At 34.9% G+C, this 22,307-nt stretch overlaps 1 protein-coding gene across 1 annotated transcript in view; it reads left to right on the forward strand.

The window, feature by feature from the left end:
- LOC110674285 overlaps nt 1-20,802 on the forward strand; it is a 93,978-nt gene extending 73,176 nt beyond the window's left edge. Inside the window, exons 2-3 of the mRNA XM_021838564.1 lie at nt 9-406; nt 20,149-20,802. Coding sequence (XP_021694256.1) covers nt 365-406; nt 20,149-20,802 — 696 coding nt within the window. The 5' untranslated portion in view covers nt 9-364. The remainder of the gene's footprint in view (nt 1-8; nt 407-20,148) is intronic.
- Nucleotides 20,803-22,307: the final 1,505 nt, after the last annotated feature.

The following is a 22,307-nucleotide window of genomic DNA, read 5'->3' on the forward strand; positions in this document are numbered from 1 at the left end:
TTTTATAGGTGAAAGAACTTCGAGCATCTTTGCAATGCCAAGACCCAGTGCGCAACAAGTGGAATTACGCCCTTACGGCGAACAATAACAAAAGCACCAACAATCGCGCGATGTCAGCTGTTGGGCGTGAGAGAGCGAATCTCAGACGGATTGAAAACTTCAGCAGCAGCATCATCACCATCATCATAAGCCGCAGAGCAATGGCCGCCATTGGCAACCTCAATGCAAACTGTGAAATGTGACAAATTGTGCTTCATCGGAGGATCCGCGGAAACAAGTTTACATTTCGTCTCGTCGGTGAGCATTTCTCCCGTGACCCAGAGTTTCCACATGATTCGGAACCGGCGCCAAAGAAATCGAAGCAATGTTCGATGATATTAAAATGTGCCTGCTGGATCTGATCAAGGTGAGTGACGGAGTGGATTACGATAAAATACATCAGCAGTAAGTGCCCTTGATCATGGATGGTGTAGCCCCTAACACACCCCCTTGTGTGTAGGTTTGGTTTTGATTGAAGCAAAATGTAAACCATAAATAAATTATATCGTATTCTAAGATATATTTTGAGCAATTTTTAAGGGCTACCTACTTGTACCAATGAGAGAAAAAGGTGGCAACGGTATAAGAAAAAAAAAACAATAGGTAATATATGGAAGCTCTTCTTCTTCTTCTTCTTGGCACTGAGGACACTGGGACAAAGCCTGCTTCTCAGCTTAGTTTTCCATGAGCACTTCCACTGTTATTGCTGTGTGCGTTTGAAATGCAAATATCAAATGCGGGAACACCAAACGCGGTAAGATTTTCCACAGGCAATCCGATGTCAAAGTAAACTTTTCTATGTTAGGTTGGTGGTGATGTGAGCAATCGTTGCTAGGTGTCCTTCGATTGTTTTGTCTTACCGCATTTGAAAGACATTTAGTGAAGATTTGCCCCTCAAAAGCAAATATTAACTGAGAGCTTTCTTTGCCATTTTTACATTCGTATATCGTGTGCCAGGTACGATAATACTTTATGCCCAGGGAAATCAAGGAAATTTTCATTACGAAAAGATCCTGTACCGACTGGGAATCGAACCCATACACCTTCAGATTGGCTTTGCTTTGTAGCCGCGGACTCTACCACTCTGCTAATGGAAGCTCCTTAAACCCAAAAAATATGTTCAAGGAAAGCTTTTCTATTGTATCAACAAACCACTACCTACCACATGGTCATATAGGATTGTCGATGGTTGTCTGACCAAAGATCACTGTCCATAAAAATTAAAAAAAAAATGTTCGGACAAAAAAACACGAAGGTGAAAAGGAGTCTGGAAATCGTAAAATAAAAAAGGAGGCCTATGGACAAGCCCTATCATTGATCATTTACCGTGGTGAATCAAAATCCGGATGGTACCAATATCCGGACACTCTGATAACTTTCACTGATTATAATGATAATATGAATAATAATGTGGCTTTAATAATTTACATCTGGGATTTATAACATTGCTTGTGATTTTACTATAATTTTTGATCTAGTAACCATTGTCAGATAAATAATAAAAATAAAAACAAAATTGTAACCCCAGTTTGACACCATTTTCCGTAGTGCAGTTTTCGTGGTTTCGTGGTACCGTGTGGGACCGAAATCCATACACTTAAGAACTTAGCCAAACGAACCCTCTGTTAACAATATGTAGATATGAAATAGGCAACTAATCAGTTGTTTTCCTAATCTTTCACATTTTTTGAGATATAATTAATCACAACATGACCCTTAAGTTGAGTAGAAACCTTAAAAAATGGGTTTGAAAATCGCTTGTCTTGAATCGAAATCCGTACACCCTGATGAGGTTGAATCAAAATCCGTACACCTGTGATTCGAAATCCGTACAGCTGCTCAAAATTCAAAGCTTGAATGCTAAGACGTTATTTTATATCCTTATTTCTCTTCTTGACATTACTTATGCTGAATTTTGTCAAAAAAGAGGTTATTCTATTTGCAATATAAGAGGTTAATGTTTGAATTGTTAAATTCCATATCATGTGGGGCGCAATTTAAGTGGAAGGTATTTTTTTTATACATATTATTATTGTTTTTATTATGGACTCATTATGGGAAATTTAATCAGTTCTCGTTTATTATCAGATTTACAATCTGTCACTGCTACTATGTCGTAATACCGTCCGTGCGGGGTGACATTGGGTCATTAGGGTGATTTTGGGTCATTTTAAGCAAACTAAAACAAAATGATATCATTATTTTGTGTGGCAAGCTCCAAGAATACGTTCAAAACTACGTTCACTAGGTGGTAAAATGGTGAAGATGGTAATTTTTAAGGATAGTAACAAATATATTGACAAACTGTTCAAATAAGCTGAGTGATTCCAAGCAACAGCACCAAAATTTGGTAAATTTTTTAATTCATTTTTTTCTATTGAGCTGAAACTTTGCACAGTTTTCCAGTTCCATCTAAATCGTCATTTTCCGATATCAAATCTTCAAGTTGAGTCACGACTAACTTTTCAAAAGGGTGTATGTGAAAATGGTTCAAAAATATTCAAAAAGCTGCACAGCAAAAACGGTTCGTTCGATTGTTAGACAACTAAAGAAACAAAGTTAGACAACTAAATAAAGATTCCAAAAAAAAATACACAAAGTAAAAAATTTTTTTTTTTGCATTAAAAACATAATTTTTGACACAAAAACTCAAATATCTAAAAACCCTATCGGAATACCAACGTAATTTTTTGAGGGAAAACGGTCCATTATATTAGCTATCTACCATAAAAATTTGGTGAAGGTAAACCAATAAACAAAAAAGTTATGACATTTCAAACATGTCACAATTTTCACATTTAGTAGAAAAAAAAATTTTTTTTTTTCGGTGTAAATTATTACGGGAACCGCAGTTTGTTGCTGATTTTATTGTTAAGGGCCTTGCGTGAATTAAACAAGTCGTTTTCATGTATTCATTAGTATTATGTATATTATATGTATAAATATTTTATGTATATGTATATATGTATAAATTAAAATGAATTAACAGATTACACGAAAATATTTTTTTTTTACCAGGATATTTTTTTTAGAGTATGATCGATGAGTTTCTAAATGTTATATATAAACTTTAAAAGTTTTGGATTTGGGTATGCGTTATGAGATCATGAAAACATTTTATTAATACTTATTTATTTATTTATTGTTATTCAATTTTTTTACAATATCGAACACTTTTGCATCATTATCAGTACAGTTCGAGTATAGTTTTGCTTTAATTTTATTTTCTGACAATGGAATGAAACAGTGAAATTTTTGGGTTCCTTGGATCGTTTTCGCGTTATTATATTGCTCGCTGAGCTCTGATGCCGTTAATTCGTACTCTTCAGTAGTAGTAAAACAAAATGATAATTTTGTTAAATCTTCTTCTTTTCTGCGATTCGCCCAATCAAATAGTTCTTTTGCAGTTTTAATTGGATGCTCACGTTCTTTGGCTAAACTTGCTCTTGTGGCCATGCGCTTTATGGTTCCTCCAATAGCATCACAAGGACCTTTGCCATGTGACGTAGCAAAGAAATGCCATTCTGCATCAATTCCGTACTTTGATTTAAATTGACATAGGCTCGAAAAATTCTTACGGTTTTTGTACTGCGATGCTGCTCCATCAGACATGAAATATATCTTTCTGATTTCTTTATCCTTATCAACGCGTAAAAAGTTAATCATTTTGGCAATGAACAAATTTACAGATACTGAGTCGTGTCTTAAATCTTCGGAAATTACAATAAAACTAAAATGTTCAATTTGCGTACTTCCATTGAAATAAATAACGAATGGATGAATTGTAGCTTGTTGTACGTTCCAGTGATGGGACTGCACTTCATCTTGCAATACAAAGCTATAGTTTTCAGAAAAATGACAAATGACTAAAAATTCATCATCTTGTAATGTATTTTTCGTATTTTTTGAAAAGCGGGATTGCTCTGTTTTAATAAAGTCGTGAGGAATTAAACTTTCTAATTTCAAGCAAAAAAATGACACAAACTCATTTACAGGTTTTACAATAGTTTCTAGGTCACACCTATCCGTGGTCACCCATTGCTCAAATGATAACTGATCAATATAATTTTCTTCAAACTCAGCGAATAAAGTATTTCCCAATGATGAAGAATCTGGACAATCCGAACAAGATCGTAGATAGCAATTTGATGTTGTATTTTCACACAAAAGACTACCAGTTAACATTTTAATATCCTTTGATAAATTGATTCTCTTCAAACTATGTAAGATTAGGTTAATATTTTCGTGTGATGTGCACACACAAACATTATGTGTTCCTGAATTGGATAGAAGCTTGCATTGCCTTGGACGAAGGCTTGCAAATGAGGAAAAACCTACCTTAATATTTTCGTTAATTTCCTTGAAGCGTGTATACGCTTCTTTCAAAGTAGTCATCATTAATCGTTTTTGGATTGCTTGACGCTTTCCATCTTTTTTACAGATACATAATCTTTTTGGCCAGGCATAGCTCTACTTACTTCATCGTCTTCAAAATATTGAATTATTTTTTTCTTTTGTCTCATCTGTTAATGAAGTACTCGACCTAGCATTTTTGGTTGCAAGACAGTTATTTTTGAATTGTTTTGCCTCTTTTGCTGTATTTCTATTGGTTTTGAACTCATCAATGGCGTCTTGAATAGACCACGAGCTTGGCAGCATCGACAAAATCAATAATTTTTCTTTCCTTGTCGTGGCTAGATTCGAGAACCTTTCCTTCATATTCATAATTACCTCATCGTAGTCTGTATTTTTCACATCCTCAGGTCCTAATTTGAAGAGGTTTCTTCGTACAGCTTCGTTGATTTCACGGTATTTTTTCTCGGGATAATTGACATAACCCATCTTCGTCAATTTAATCGGAGTCACTTTTATTCCAGCTATCCCTTCGTTGAAGCGTTCGATGTTGACCTTCTGGATGCACTCATCTTCTGATTGATTTGTTGAAACAGATGTCGCTGATGGTACCGTGGCAAGACTATCTGCACTTGGTACTTCTGGTAACTCCTCAGTTGTTGTCGGTGCATCTAGTAATTCCTCAGTTGTTGTTGTTTTCGAACTTCCTGCAACCTGATCCACCGATGATGTACAGATTGCCCGTTTGTCAACGTTTAAACGGCAGGACGTACAAATGCGTAAATTTGTATTCAATGTAGACATTGGAGCATAACCATCCGCTTTCAGTTTATCTATGGTGCTTTCGGTGAGATTTCGTAGCTCTTTCGAACACTTTTTTTTCTGCAAACGGCTTGCAACAGTTGAGAAAGCGACTACTCATGTTGCTCGTTAGATTTTAATAAACAAAATCACTTTTAAGTTTTTACTGACAAGTTTGTTGTCGTTTGCTTGACTGAAGAAAAATTTTACAATTAAATCTTTTATAACCATAGTGGTAGTATATTTTTAGCTTTTTCGTGAGTATGTTCATGGTATGTACCTATCATGTTTTTGATGTTGTTGAAGTTACTCGCTTTCTCCCAAATATGATTAACAAAGTCTATTCTCTACCAAGGCGGGTCTATACCCAGGTGTAATCAGATTTTAACTTTGTGGAGAAAACCGACCTGCTTTACGTATACTAGATCACCTGGGTATAGACCCGCCTTGTTCTCTACGAGGTAAACTTTTTGCAGGTAAACTAGTCGTATACCTGTATAGAAAACTTTTTTTGTAGCTTTTGTCTTCAATATTAGATTTCTTATAGGTTTCTTTTATCAAAAGGTTTCAACACTATTGAGAGAATTTTTCTTCTGTTACGTACAATAAAAAATATGACACTATCAAGACTTTAGATCACAACACTGGATCGCGTCTAACTTTCTAATAGATGCTATAATAGTTATGAATAATTAAATAAAATATCCTGAAAACAACTTGTTAACCTCATGTGGTACCCTTAACAAAAAATTCAGCAACAAACTGCGGTCCTAAAAAAAATTAACAATGAAAAAAAAAATTTTTTTTCACTAAGTGTCAAATTTGTGAAATATTTGAAATGTCATAACTTTTTTGTTTATTGGCTTACCATCACCAATTTTTTATGGCAGATAGCTAATATAATGGACCGTTTTCCCTCAAAAAATTACGTTGGTATTCCGATAGGGTTTTGAAATATTTGAGTTTTTGTGACAAAAATGATGTTTTTTAAAGCAAAAAAAAATTTTTTTTTACTGTATGTATTTTTTTTGGAATCTTTATTTAGTTGTCTAACTTTGTTTCTTTAGTTGTCTAACAATCGAACGAACCGTTTTTGCTGTGCAGCTTTTTGAATATTTTTGAACCATTTTCACATACACCCTTTTGAAAAGTTAGTCGTGACTCAACTTGAAGATTTGATATCGGAAAATGACGATTTAGATGGAACTGAAAAACTGTGCAAAGTTTCAGATATTTTTGAAATGGTCGATCAGAATCGACTTGCATGCCTCCGTGGAATCCCTCAGCTATGATTGGATCTTCATTAAAAGTATTATCATGCTTTTCTGTTTGGGTCACATAAATTGTTAACACAATTATGGGTTTGCTTGCGCAGACAGATAGATGGAATTATTAAAGCCAAATGACAGAAAAAAAAACTTTTTGGAACATGAAGAGAAAAAATACCATCATTGTTTTCGTATGAATTTAAGAGCTTTTTCCCATAATGTTAGAGTAATATCCATGTAATCTATCCCTACATACTCTACTCACCAGCTGCACTTCCCATAAAAACATAACTGTCCATCATAACCATTATTATTTTTTTGACAAATACTTTATTTTTCAACATGCATGTTTTCATATACACTTTACGACGCATATAAAAAATATGGAAAAATACAAATTTAGTGTACTCGTATATTGAAAAATAAAGGCGTTACATGCTTTATATGAACAGAATGGAATGCAGAAATATACAGTGGTCATACTATCATGGGTGATTATGAGTAATTTATATTTGAAATGCGTGTGGAGTAGAGTGACTACTAATCGTGACAAGGTGACCCATAGTAAAGTGAGCAGTGTACTAAAAAAATCAACGCATTTGTATAAGAAGACTAACTTCAAACTTTGAGCGCTGTTTTCTAAATGCCTATTTTTTCAACGTGAAAGTTACGCTTTCATATGCACTTTGCGGTGAAAAACATTGTCATTGTAAATTATTTAGTTGAAACTAAAACTGTTTTTTATATCCGATAGTAGCTCAATGATGGGTGTTTTTCAGAACACCAAAAGCTTGAGCAGCTTTTCTGATTTTTTTTTGATTTTCTTTATTAGTATCATTCCAAACATTACATTTATTTCTTATATCTAGGTGTTCTGTGTTATTAGACAACACTATCATCCTAAATTGGAAAAACAAATTTGAGATTTTATTAACATTTTGTTAACAACATATTACATTTCATTTGCCGTAGCAGTTCAGATTTTTTACAGGTGAGTTGAATTCACCTGCTTATAAGAGAAAAAAAAAGCTTTGAATATACTTAACCTAACTTAACCTAAACATATAACGCATTAATCGTGGCAATAAACGATTGTAACGATTTTTGCCTGAAATTATTAATTATTTTATTTGACATTTGTTCCAATGTTTCAACATTGGATATTGGTACTTTACCAGGGAGGAAGCTTCAGAATCATTTTCAAAATTTTATTTTGAATTCTCTGCAGAGCTTTTTTCCTGGTATTGCAACAGCTAGTTCATATTGGTACAGCATACAACATGGCTGGTCTGAAAATTTGTTTGAATATCAAAAGCTTGTTCTTAAGACAAAGTTTTGATTTTCTATTAATAAGGGGATAGAGACATTTTACATGTTTATAACATTTGGCTTGAATGCCCTCAATGTGATTTTTTAGTTAAGTTAAATTCTTATCTAGCATGAGCCCTAGATACTTAACTTCATCTGACCAATTTATTGGAGCCCCTCTCATCGTGACAACATGTTTACTTGAAGGTTTCAAATAAAGAGCTTTTGGTTTATGTGGGAATATTAGTAGTTGAGTTTTGGAAGCATTAGGAGAAATCTTCCATTTTTGCAAGTATGCAGAAAAAATATCCAAACTTGTTTGCAATCGACTACAGATGACACGCAGGCTTCGTTCTTTGGCGGAGAGGCCTGTGTCATCCGCAAACAAGGATTTTTGACATCCCTGAGGTAACTCAGGTAAGTCAGATGTGAAAATATTGTATAATATTGGTCCCAAAATGCTGCCTTGAGGAACACCAGCTCCTACAGGAAGTCTTTCAGATCTGGAGTTCTGATAATTAACCTGAAGTGTACGATTTGACAGATAACTTTGAATTATTCTAACAATGTATGTTGGAAAATTAAAGTTTTTAAATTTTACAATCAAACCTTCATGTCGAATGCTTTTTCTATGTCTAGAAGAGCAAGACCAGTAGAATAGCCTTCAGATTTGTTGGAACGGATCAAATTTGTTACACGTAAAAGTTGATGAGTAGTCGAATGTCCATGGCGGAATCCGAACTGTTCATTGGCAAAAAAATGAATTCTCGTTTAATGATGGAGAAAAGCAAACTGATTGGACAATAGCTAGAAGCTTCTGCAGGATTTTTGTCTGGTTTTAAAATTGGAACAACCTTAGCATTTTTCCATTTGTCAGGAAAATATGCTAATTGAAAACATTTGTTAAATATACCAACTAAAAATTATAAGCTACTTTCTGGAAGTTTCTTGATGAGGATGGAGAAAATTCCATCATCGCCAGGAGCTTTCATATTTTTGATTTTTTTATTAATAGTTCTCACTTCTTCCAAGTCAGTCTCACAGGCATTTTCGAAAACGTTCTCTTGATTGAGAATATTTTCGAAGTCCTGAGTAACTTGATTTTCAATTGGACTAGTAAGTCCTAAATTAAAATTTTGCGAACTTCCAAAGTGCATAGCAAGTTTTTGAGCTTTTTCGCAATTAGAAAGTACCTAATAATTTGTTTTCCTCTTTCAATGCTGGTATTGGCTTCTGAGGTTTTTTCAAGATTTTAGATAATTTCCAAAAGGGCTTAGAGCCAGGGTCCAATTGAGAAATTTTATTTTCAAAATTTTTGGTTCTTAATTATTCAAAACGTTTCTTGATTTCTTTCTGCAAATCCTGCCTTATAACTTTCATCGCGAGTGCGTTGAAATTGCCTTCTCCTCACGTTTTTAAGACGGATCAAGAGTTTAAGATCGTCGTCTATAATCATGGATTCAAATTTTACTGCACATTTTGGAATTGCAATGCTCCTGGCTTCTACAATGGAATTTGTCAAAGTTTCAAGAGCATTGTCAATATCAAGTTTTGTTTCTAAAGAAATGTTAACATCAAGATTAGACTCAATATATGTTACATATATATTCTAGTCGGCTCGAAAATAATTGAAAGTTGAGCTGATAGGATTGAGAACCGCTTCTTGGAATATTTGAAATGTAACACGGACATGATCAGACTCAAAATCAGCATAAGTAAATAATTGGCTACAAAGATGACTAGAGTCGGTTAAGACCAAGTCAATCGTAGATGGATTTCTAGAGGAGGAAAAACATGTAGGGCTATCAGGGTATTGAATTGAGAAATATCTTGAAGAGCACTCATCAAATAAAATTCTGCCGTTGGAATTACTTTGAGAATTATTCCATGACCGATGTTTGGCATTAAAGTCATCAATGACAAAAAAGTTGGACTTATTGCGAGTAAATTTTCGCAAGTCAGTTTGGAGCCAATTAACTTGCTGTCCAGAGCATTGAAAAGGCAAATAGGCAGCTATGAAAATATATTTACCAAACTGTGTTTCAACAGAAACACCTAAAGTTTCAAAAACTTTAGTTTCAAAAGACGAAAACAGTTGATGTTTTATACGCCTATGAATGATGATTGCAACTCCGCCACATTCCCCATCAAGTAGATCATTACGATAAACAAAAAAGTAAGGATCTTTTTTAAGTTTGGATCTAGCTTTTAAATATGTTTCAGTAATAACTGCTATTTGCACGTTATTAGCTGTTAGAAAATTAAACAGCTCGTTCTCTTTACCATTCAAAGAACGAGCATTCTAATTTAAAATATTTAAATTATTATTAGGATCCATTAGAAAAATGTAATCCAATAACAATTTGATTAGTAAATTTTACACCTACTTGGACTGCTTCAGTCATAGTGGTAGCTTTGAATATTGCATCAATCATTAGATTCAATTGTTCAGTTAGAAAATTAAAATCAGAGGCAGACATATCACTTGAAGTGGGTACATTATGTGATGATTTCCCATTAGAATTTTTGGTAGACGAAGAGGCGGAGTAGTATTTAACTCTGACGGTAGGGTTTTTTTTTCATTTGATTTGAAACAAGTAGAATGGGTACTCATAGTACAAATGGGGCAGGAGTTCAAATTACCTGGTACGATATCGACAAAGGATTTTCCGTGGGTATATACATCCGAGATTAAACGATTCGAACGGCTACCCGACGGATTAAAATTAGTTTGTGAACGAGCATGATTATGATCTTCCTGATGGGTATGATTCCTAATCAAGCGATCGTTAACTGAAAAATGAGTATTGTTCGATACTATTCCAGAGAAATCCTCGACGACTTTCCTTCGGGAAGGGTTAGTCCAAAAATTGGACTTATGATTGCCTCCGCAATTCGAGCATATGAACTTGGTGCTATCTTTCTCTCTAGACAAACGTCCTAAGCGTTAGAAGAACCTCCGCAAATCATGCATTTAGCATCCATGCGGCATTTTTTTTGTACCATGACCAGTGCCGTAGCGTGCGGTTGGCCAGGTTGGCACCCGCCAAGGGCGCCAGCCTTTAGGGGGCGCCAAAATGCGTGACATACTTGGTGAAATTTTGGAAATTACATATTTAATAAAGGCACTTCTTAAAAAAAACCTAAATATAAAAACAAATTGTGGGTTCTAGAAAGTGCAGCTATTCAGCAAGAGCATAATAAATATCGTCGGTTCCAGGTTTTGAACGCCGGCCGAGAAACTTTTCGGATTGGAAATTCTCTTGATTCATTACTAAATTATTTGTAACAAAATGCATTGAAAGCTTTTTAGAAGATGCTGAAAGTTTAGTTAGGTAATTAAAATCTATCTAATGCTAGGGAAATGATTTGTAGATTACTCTATCCAAAAATCATTATCTAGAAAACACAAAGGATTGGTATATGTTGAGCAGCTTAGAATATAAATTAAATATTGGATCCAAAATTTGAAAGTGAAATTTTAATTTTCGCCTTCTGTGCACTAGCCTAAAGCAAAAAATGAAAAAAAAAAAATGGATCGTTAGTCTACTATTTCTATCGTAAATTGCGTTTTAAGTTAGAAGCACCGGTTTTAGCCATACGCCAATTGTAGCCATAGTGGATTATACACCGTTTTACATAGCCAATCAGCATGAAACCTTTTGTGTTCAATAGATCACATTTATATGATAGAGGTACATTCGTACTCGTCCAAATTGATTCAAAACATAAGGAAAACAATTCATTTTCCTTATAATGTTTACTCCTATACACCTAATTTGGCCAGGCCACTCATAATTTGGCCACTCTCATGAGAAATCAATGCAATTGGCCAAATTAGGAACCAAAGTTAAATCTCTGGCCGAAACTGGTTCCGTTGGCCTATATTGACCAACGGGATTTTCAAAGCAAAAACATGGTTTAAGCTCAGTTTTGATATTTTATTCACATAATATGGATTGAAAGCTTTCATTTGACATATTTGTACCATGAATACGGCTTCTCGTTTAATTTTTATTGACGTTTACTCTTAGGTTGGCCAAAACCGGTGTTTTTAACCTATTTGAATTCTGAGATGAATTGCATTATAAAAGCTGGATTCACATAAACCTAATTTTTACTAGAAAGTATTGGTAAAAATTTTAACGAGGATTCCTTGTCAATTGTGGACGGTGTCATCACCTGGCCTTGGACAGTGCCCTCACTTGGCAAATTTTTCTAGAATCCTATTAAAGATTCTAAATAAACCTATAGAATAAATCTCACAAAATTCCTTGCTAGGTTATTGGAGAACTATTTAACATTGAAATGAAATATGAAAAGCCATAATACTAAATTTTATTCGTAACATGAATAATAATTTCAATTGGGCAAAATAATGCTCTCACGCTCTCACTCATAATATTCGATTTAACAAAAGAAATAAACAAAACGAACCTTAATAACATTTCTAGGAAGCTTTTGTTGAATCATAATAAAATTTGGCAATTAATTCCAAGCTGCCATTCTTGTTTAGAGGTTTTAGAAGAATCTCCAACAAAATTTACTTTGAAGTGGCCTGTTAATCTCTCTGTGAATAAGTTACATTCTATACATTTTTTGAGGTGCCGAATTCTACAAATTCTTAAATATTTCTTTGCGAATGTATTCCTAAAATTACATTATTTTGAAGGAGTTGTTAAAGTATTCATTGAAATTACCGGCTGTTGTTCTCGCAAATTTTTAGCATCAAAATATAAGCCATATTTGTTGTATTGGTGGAATTTATTTGGAATTCTAAACAACAGTCCAGCATTTCTTTGAAAATATGCACTACATTGAAATTTAAAAGAAAAATTTTGATTAATCCCAGTAGCTTCTGAAGATTCATTTCTGGCCATATAGACATTAAATGTTTTGGATAATTTAACCCCTCTACCGGCAGCTTCAAATTTTACCGCTAAAAAAATATTCAAATCGCTATAACTTTTTTGTTTCTTGATATTTTTGCACCATTTTTTCACAAGATCTCAAAAAACTCTTCTAGTTTAAGACTCTGTGTCGATATTACTCATTGGTTACCTAGTTTTGAAAATATTCATATATTCCTTGGGGGACCGACATTCTCCATATGAAATGTCTTTGGCAGCCATTTTATTTTTGGTCAATCTATCAAAAAAATAAAATGTGTACTATACAAAGCCAAGTAATAAGGAGCTACTGTAAAAAAAATCATATAAATCGGTTCAGTATTCTTGGAGAAATTTGAAAATTACGATATGAGGTTTTTTGAAGTTTTCAAGGGGTTTATTTGTCCAGCGTGGTACCCGTAACATAAACGCTCATTACTCAAAGACGGCTGCACCAAATTGCGTCATTTTTTCACAACATACTCGCATTAATGTATCATTCCGTTGAGTGAATATCCGAATACGATAAAAATTCTGCAGCCTGAGATATTTACGTGGGTTATGGCTACGCGTCGGTCCCCCAAGGAATTTTGGAATATCTCCGGATCCAGATGAGCAATTATCAATACCGACACATATTCTTAAACTAGAAGAGTTTTTTGAGGGCTTGCGAAAAAATGGAGCAAAAATATCAAGAAACAAAAAAGTTATCGCGATTTGAATATTTTTTCAGCGGTGAAAAATGAAGCTGCCGGTAGAGGGGTTAATAACCTCCAGGCTATCAGACAGTCCTCCTAAGAATAAAATTTGGTATATTATATATGGCTTTTAATAATCATGATCTTTGAGGATTTTAAAGAGCAATTTTAACAGAGACTTCTAGAATTTCAAAGATAATAAATAATATAATAAAACAACTGCACTTTAAAGGGGCGCTTAAATGTCGGTTTGCCAAGGGCGCCATGAGGCCACGCTACGGCTCTGACCATGACTCCACTTTGGCAACGACGGCACTAATTGGGGTTCTGGTAATTTCCTCCAGGTTTCTGGAAATGCTCCCATGTCACATGGACATTGAACAAAAGCTTTGCTTTTTGTAAAGGTTCTAGGTTGTTAAAGTGAACTAAATAATATTTTTGAGAAAGCCCTTTCCGAACAATGCCAGATTGGGTTCTCTTTTTCATAATGATTACTTGGACTGGAGAAAATCCAAGTAAATCATTAATTTCGTTTTAGATCTCTTCAGGTGACTTATAGTCACTTGAGAGACCTTTCAAGACAACTTTGAACAAACGTTTAGTTTTGTCGTCATATGTAAAAAAATGTGCTTCTTCTCTTCAAGATGTTTGAGAAGAAGTTCGAGATCTTTAAGAGTTTCCGGCAAAACGCGACAGTCTCCTTTCTTTGCGATTTTGAAGGAAACCTTGATTCCCCTAATGGAGTTCAAGATCTCCTGCCTAAATCCCTCAAATTCGGAACAACTGACCACGATAGGTGGCACTCTTTGCTTCCTCACTTGAATCAAAGAGCCTGGGCTAGAGACTGCTTCGATTTGGTGTTCGGAAAATCTGTCTAGAGCATCGAACTGATTGCTTATTTCGATACAATTATTCATTTCACCCTTGAAAGAAAGTTCACATTCCGGACAAACGTCCTTTCTTCTACGTTTGCCATGTTTAGTGACAGTTTTGAATCGCACTTTTTGGAAGGAAGTTGAGAATTCAGAGATTCACCCTTACTTTTGTTTGTAGTTGCAACCATGTTTAGTGAATAAACGAAAGAAGACGAGATCTCCTAAGAGGTTTTTCCCAAGACGGTGTCCAAGAAAGATTACCACCGCTAGCTTTCGCCAACGGGTCCAACGAAAAATTGAAGGCACGAGTCCAAACGAGGATCGTAAAGGGATCAATAGTACAAAAAATAGTACTGAAAAGTACTGTTTTAGTAGCACTGAAAAGTACCGTTATTAATATTAGCACTGAAAAGCACTGTTTTTTTTATATTTAATAGCTTAATCAGCTTTCCCAGGTTATGTGAAGATAATGCCTGCCACAGCTAGATTGTTGGTATCTACATGGTACCAGATGTAAAGAGTGAAAGTCCTAGCGGTGTTGATACTTATTGGGGTTTTCTTTGAAGTTGTTGAAGAATGACAATATGACATGTGACAATAATGTTTCCCGTGTAGTCAAAATTCTGTTGTGGCTGAGATTACAGAATACGATAATTTTGACGTAAATAGCTGAGGACAATACTCGGTGAAAAACTAGACGTTTTCATCATGAGATGTACTAATTAGCATTAGCATTAAGCATTTCGCACAAATTCGTAGGTGGTACAGTCCTAGATCATTGTATGAGGGTTGCCTCCTTCCCGTCGGTTACCAAAGTCAGAAATTTGGGACTAACCTCTAACTCTTAGACAAGATTGACGCATCCTTCAACAGTCGAGAGCTATCCTGGCCAGGTCCTTGCGAAAGCTGAGGAATAGGAAAAAATGGTTGATTGAACACCTACTTAAGAAAGATGCAGAGAACTCTACGACCTCTCATAGGTGTTACGGGATGTTGTGGAATGTTGATGGAAAGGGTAGTGCCATAGGATACGTTTAGTAGACGTTCTGGCCGACTAATATTTAGGATTTACGTATTGTGATCATGCGCTGCTGATCAAAACAAACTCACCAAATTCCTTTTTTGAAACTCCTCTGCAATCCGTCGTTCCTCTAGCAATGAACACTACATAACATAAACGGACATGCTTGTTTAAGCCGTAACTTAAAAAAATAACACTTTTTTCACTTTAAAAAAACATGTTTCTGCAGAACATTTGCACGTAACAAAGCATCATTTGCCGAATCTTATTTTCACCAGCCAAACCGAAAAAAACGCGAGACGAAGTAAACGTGACACAAATTTCAAAACCCAGCCGCCCGCGCGCACGGCTTACTGCGATCTCCTCGTATACATCATGAGATGTATTAATGAGCAAATATTATTGAACAAAATACATACGGCGCATTCCAGTGGGCTGGTCACTTAGTATCGAAAAATAAGCTGTAAATAAATAATATTCAGAAGTCGCCCAAGGACATCCACATCTTACATATCCTGACCCCATCACCCTTTGCGTTAATGTGGACGAAAAGTTGATTTTCTAGAATAAATTATTTATTATTTTTTATACAAATTAGTATTAGCTGTGTTTCATAAAAGTTCACCTTAATTTTAAATAATCTATCATTGTAGGATACCTGTTTTTTTAATTTCAAAAAATATATCTTAAAAACTAAAAAACATACATCGCTGGAAATTTGAGGGTATACGTAAATAAATACGTAGTAAATTTTCTGAAGTTTCTAGAAAAATGAGAACAGGTCCCAGACCAGAAAAAAAAACAAAATTTAAAAAAAAGCCTTTAAAAACTAGAAATTTTTATATTTTCATGTAACTTTTTTTCAGGGTTTAAATTTTTTTCTGAAAAGTTGAAATCTTAAGCTTTTATTCAATAAAAAAAACTTGGAAATCGGTTGAGCTGTTCAAAAGTTATGATTTTTTAAAATATGAAAAATCTAATGCGCTGAGACATACAGTGTGTGCCGAAAAAAAATGACTGATTTTTTAATTTCCAAAAAAATTATATCCAGCTTTTTTCGCTAGCTATAAAACTGCGAGGGGTAATTCAATTTTGGCATTTCTTTCCTACAGATTTTATAGTGCGGTCTTAGCAGGCATTGATATTAGATTGTTTATTCTACTGTCAGTTACTTCCTCTTTCAATTATTCTCAGTTGTGTTGTATTGCAAACTTGAAGGAATATCATATTTTTCAGTAATTATTCTTTTTATACCTTTTCAAGCGAAGTATGCACTTCAACAGAAAAGTAATCGCCTATCTCGATGCGTGAGAAATTTCTTGCAAGAAATGTTCAAGAAAAGCATTTTTCTTTGATCGCAGTACGCAGTTGAAAAGAAATGTCAATTCAAATGGAGCTCACTGTAGAAAATTTCTTGTCCATTTCTTGGGCAGAAATTTTTACTTTTCTTGAGCGGAAGCTTTAGGCACTGAAAGACAGCAAACCTATGCAAAAAAAATTTCGCTACTTTAGACTGATACGGAATGCAGCAAAATTTGAAATATTAAGTTCAATCATCGTTTAGTACATGATAGTTGGCTAGAATATTCTTTTAATAACACGACCAGCATGATGGGAACAATCCAAACGCATATTTCAAGAAGGAGTATTCATTTATGAGATGGACATTATGTGGAAATGGGACTGGCTTAAATTTACCTATGATCCAATTATGTTGTCTACTAGGGGAAGCGTGGTATGGCACGTTCATTTCTTTCACTTAGGTCTATGTAATCAATGACTAATACCTATCACCTAACAAGATATAGATGGTAAGTTTCATGTGCAAAAATTTATCCCAATTTGTGCTTATCATTTGTGGGGCGATAATGTATGTTTTAGATACAGGAAAAACGTGGGAGATAAAAAAACACACACACATTTTATTGAATTCCTGTTGAAATGACAGTGAAAGTACTTTTAGCATTAAAATAATTGTTCTAAAAGAATGATTCGGCACTAATGGCCAGCGTTCCTCGGGCTGTTGAGTGCTCTCTAAACTTTCTTTATTGTCACCAATTGTCAGAAAGGGGTGATCCAAAGTTTATAGCAAGCTAGCGTAAAAAGCTGGATAAAAATGAGAACAACAATAGACAACAGCAATCCCAATGCCTTCAAAACGCAAAAAAAAACGGATTTAAAAAAAAATCATGTAAAAACAGTGTTTTGAAACTTTATATTTTTCTTGAAAAGGCAAAATCTTAAGCTTTCATTTCGTCCAAGAAAATTGAAAATCAGTCAAGCGGTTCAAAAGTAATGATTAAAGAAAATTGGAAAATTCGCGATTTTTCTGGTTACTCTATTTCGGAAATGGTCACCCTAATCAAAAATACAAAAACACGTTTATCCTAATTTTGGATAAGGAACAAAATAGCAAATTTTCACGGAATTCGGTGACCCACTAGATCGGATTTCATGGAATGTTTTGTTTTGAATTGAGCTAGAAATCTCAAAAAGAAATCTTGCCCCACTCGAACTTTTGCCTCTAACAGCTGAAAAGAAATAAATACCACACAGTTAATCTGTGTAATGTAGCTAAACATAATTGTGTCAAAAAATTTACCTACTTTTAGTTATACCTGATTCAAAATTGATTGTCTTAAATGAACTTACTATGGTGGCGCAAAATTTTGAATCAGATGTGGGGCAAAAATTCACTGACTGAAACACAAAATATCGATATATACCCCAAAAATAGCAGTTTTTTTTTGCCAAACTAAGGTAAAATGTGAAATTTCGATTACTTATTGCATACAATCAGGCATATTTGGTTCACAAATGTTTTCATGAGATAATATGGTCGGTGTTCAGACATACCGGACTAGATGATATTTTGGCGTTCTAAATATACGTCAACGACCCCGCCAATTTTGATTTTTCCGATTCTATTTTGAGGCATGTATCATCAAACAGATAAGTTCCATTACTACAGCAAATGATGCAAAAACGTTTTTTTGAAACCATTGAAAATCACTTGGTCAGTCTTTCTGAACACTGACCATATAGGGCATGAATTTATGTCCGCTGATTCTAGCTTTTGCCCTACTATAAGGCTCTGCATTGTTTTGATTCTGTATCGGATTTTGAATTTTACTGGCCTTGTTTTTTACAAATTTTATGTAAGAGTGAAGGAGAGAGGAAGTTTTATGTGCAGAGCCCCATGGGCTGAAATTGGTTCCCAAACATCTACAGTATTGGACAAAACATTTGCAACTTTTTCGATTTTTCATACAAAATGGTCAACTTGGTTCGATCTGAGTCATTTATGGACCGATTTCAATGAAATTTTCACAGATATAACTTGAATTTTAGCATATATTTTTGAGTGATTTTTACACTTTAATTATACTAAAATAAAATCGTTATAACTTTTAAACTCGTGGTTGGAAAACTCATTCAAAAATATATGTCAAAGTTCAAGTTATGTCTGATGTTCTGTAAAAATTTCATTCAAATCGGTCTATAAATAACTGTGATCAAATGTTGCAAATGTTTTGTCCAAAACTGTTTGTAAAAAATAATACATTTCAAAGCACAACGATATACCTAGCTAATTCCGTCTAAAAACAACAAATCGCTATTACTCTCCTAAATCTCCATCTTTTTCGAAGACATTTGGAATAAAAATATCTTACTTGGATAGTATTCCGACCATGACATTTATAACATTTGTTTTAAATTGAGCTAAAAGTTAAAAATATAAATCTTGCCCTATTTTGGTTACCCGAAAAACATTATTTTTTCTTTTGAAAATAAACTTCGAAGCAAAATGTATATTTATAACTGAGTTCAGGTACCTTTGCTGAAATATATGAAACATGTTATTTGAATGGTGCCTCTGCATGAACCTTGCAATATAAGATTATTTCCAGGAAGCTTTCAAACGGTCCGACAAACCTTTTCAAATATCGCTATCTCTTATGAGATAAATTATTTTAATCCTGAACAACATATTGGAAAATAAAAAAAAAGGTTTCAAATAATGCAATGCAAAACATCATGATAAGATACATAAGTAGCTCCCTAAAAAACGATACACATGAATTCAGGAGTGATCAGCTTTACCTCACTGATTAATTACATCCCAAGTTACGTAGCTAAATCTGAGAAGTCATACTCCCAAGAGTTAACGGGTTCAAGAAGATCACCACATAGGATATAGTTACCTTTTAAATGTTCCATTGATTCCGTGTTCTAAACAAATACATACTGTGTAGACTCAAATTCTCCCAAATTTATGCGATTGGCGATTTCTTTGTACAAACCTAAGACAAGACGTGCCAGGTCAAAGTACAAAAAAAAACGAAACCAATTGGCTGTCAAAAAAGACCACTTCTTATTGGTCGTTTTGGCAAAGGCCTAGCTGTCATCGTTCTACCGCAGGCTTGAAAATCATTGTATTGCTGTTTGCGTTTGACGTGCAAATCCAGTCTAACCGAGCTACAAATGCGGTAACACAAAGTAACCAAAGGATACTTAGCAACCATGATGCATATCACCGCCAACCTAGCAAAGAAAATCAAATTTTGACTTCGCCTTTCTTGTTGAAAATCTTACCACATTTGGTGTTCCCGCATTTGATATTTGCATTTCAAACGCACACAGCAATATCATTGAACGGAACTATCTTATCAAAGCATGCTAGTAGAGTTCAAAACTTTGAAAAACAGCAGAAAACAACAGTCATTAGCGTGGTTTCCAACGTATCATCGCAGCCGGACGATGATGCTTTGTGAAAATCAGTGATGTGACATCTGCAGTAGCTTTCTGTTCAACCGTAGAACGGAAAGTTATCTCTGAAATTGCAATATATTTTCCATTCCACCCACCATCTACATCATTCAATTTCCGTTTTAGGTGAGCCCCAAGTCGAAGAAGTCCCTCAAAGACATGTCGGCAGGCTACTCGGCGGATTTCATGAAAAAGTACAACGACATCAACATCATACACTTCAACGAGAACATGTCGATGGTCAACAAGCTGGACAATATTCGATTCTCTCCTTCGAACTACACCAACCTGTTCAAGACGAATCCGCTGCTGGAGGGCAAAAGAAGTAAATCTTTCCGCGAATGGGGCGTGGAAAGTGCCAGTTTTGAATTTTCCTCCGACGATCGTGACACGTTAACGATGACGAGCTGTTCGCACTACTCGACCGAGGCCACCGAGAATTACCATTTGCTGAGGTCGGTTTCGCAGCACAGCAATGATGGAAACTCGAGGGAGCTTTCGGACTTCGGAGGAGTTGCCGGCGGTGTAGATCTCGATGACGATGATGACGACGAAGACGATGACGATGGAATCATCATTAACCACCTCAGCCTGGAAGACTGCTTCGCCGGTGGGCTGGTATCGCAGTTGGACTCGTTTTGTACACTTTGCACCTCTTCGTTCAGCTTTAGCAACTGCAATAACTGCGAGAAATCTGGCTGCGGCTCGAAATGTAGCGGAGAAGAAAGCACCATTGGTGATGCCGAAGTTGGTTGCGTTTGCCACGCGAAGCACGGGTAAGTACATTGAGCGTTGTGCTTTTATGACTCGCTGTGGGGGAAAGTGTATATCAAAATGTGCTGCTGAAATGAAGCTTTGTGAAGCTTTCACCAAGTATGGCATGACAAAGCTTTAAGAAACTGGTTGGTTGCAAAAAAGTAACATATGAGGGCAGATACTCACCTTATGGTTTTGCCTAGGGTTTGTTCAGTAGTGCTACTTTACATAGAAAATTATTCAACTGTTGTCATAAGCATTTTATATAGAAAACTGTAACGCTTTTCATAATGTTATGCCTACCCAGATTTTTTTTCGTATACAGGAGAATAGAAATGAAATAAGATATAACCTAGTTATGATTAAGGACCACGAATGTACATTAATGAGAATGATATGGGGCCGTCCATTAATTACGTAAGGGGTTATAGGGGGAGGGGGGGTTTGAGTTTTCTTACGCGCCATACGAATTATTTTTGATTTTCATACTAAAAATCTTACCATGGGGGGGAGGGGGGGTTGTAAAATCCCGAAAATTGCCTTACGTAATTAATGGACCACCCCTTTGACCACTTTGACAAAAGTGAAATTACTTGGCCCTATCAACATTTCAATTTTATTTTGCTGATGACATTGGAGCACTTTTAACGAACTTGAGGGGATTAGAAGCAAAGGGGTTTTAGTAACAAAAATCTGCTTTTGATAAAAATGACTTTAAAGATTATTCAGTAATGTTTAATCCCATGCAAGTTATATGAAAAGCCAAAAAGCAAGCCAGAAGACAATCTTTTACGAATTATGTTATTTCATCTGTTGAATGAAAAAACACACCTATAATACAGTTAAAAAGCTTGGAAATAGTAGATTTTCTAGTATACTTAACCCGTTAACGCACAGTGATCTATTATGTAATATGAATCGTAGAATTTCAGGGAAGATTCTAGGATTGTAGTGTGGATTGCCCATTGCTCCAGTGTGAAATCTGGTATTTCAGTCTTGATTCCTTTATGCCAGTGTCAAAGGCGCGATTTTTTTCGGTGTCTAGAAGAAGTACTCAACAAATGATGAAACTTTGTTGAACATGTCGAAACGCTAATCCCAATTGTTTCAGCTCAAACACACATGTCCCTTTTTTTTATTTCGTCTCACGGTGCCACGTTCGAAATCATGGGTAGGACAAACGTTGCCAAATATTTTGTGAACAATGAAGCTAAAAAAAAATTCCCCTGGACTGGAAATTGAAAGTTACTATAATTGAAGGGAAAATTCTCCACGAATTTTTTTAGGACCCCTCAAGAATTCAACCTGGATTTTACCAAGGGAAACCACAGAAATGCAATCCACAGAACATCCTTCAAGATTCCTGGTCAAAACGTCTTCTAAAATTGAATCAATAACTTCTCCAGAAATGTCTATGGATTTGCCTTAAAATTGTCTTTTAGGATTTAAATAATATTTCAACTTAGGATTTCTCTAAAGATACGTTTAGCAATTGCTCCAAAGATTCCTTCTTATATTCCTACAGAAAT

Source organism: Aedes aegypti, chromosome 1, assembly GCF_002204515.2.
Source record: "Aedes aegypti strain LVP_AGWG chromosome 1, AaegL5.0 Primary Assembly, whole genome shotgun sequence".
Taxonomy (NCBI): domain Eukaryota; kingdom Metazoa; phylum Arthropoda; class Insecta; order Diptera; family Culicidae; genus Aedes; species Aedes aegypti.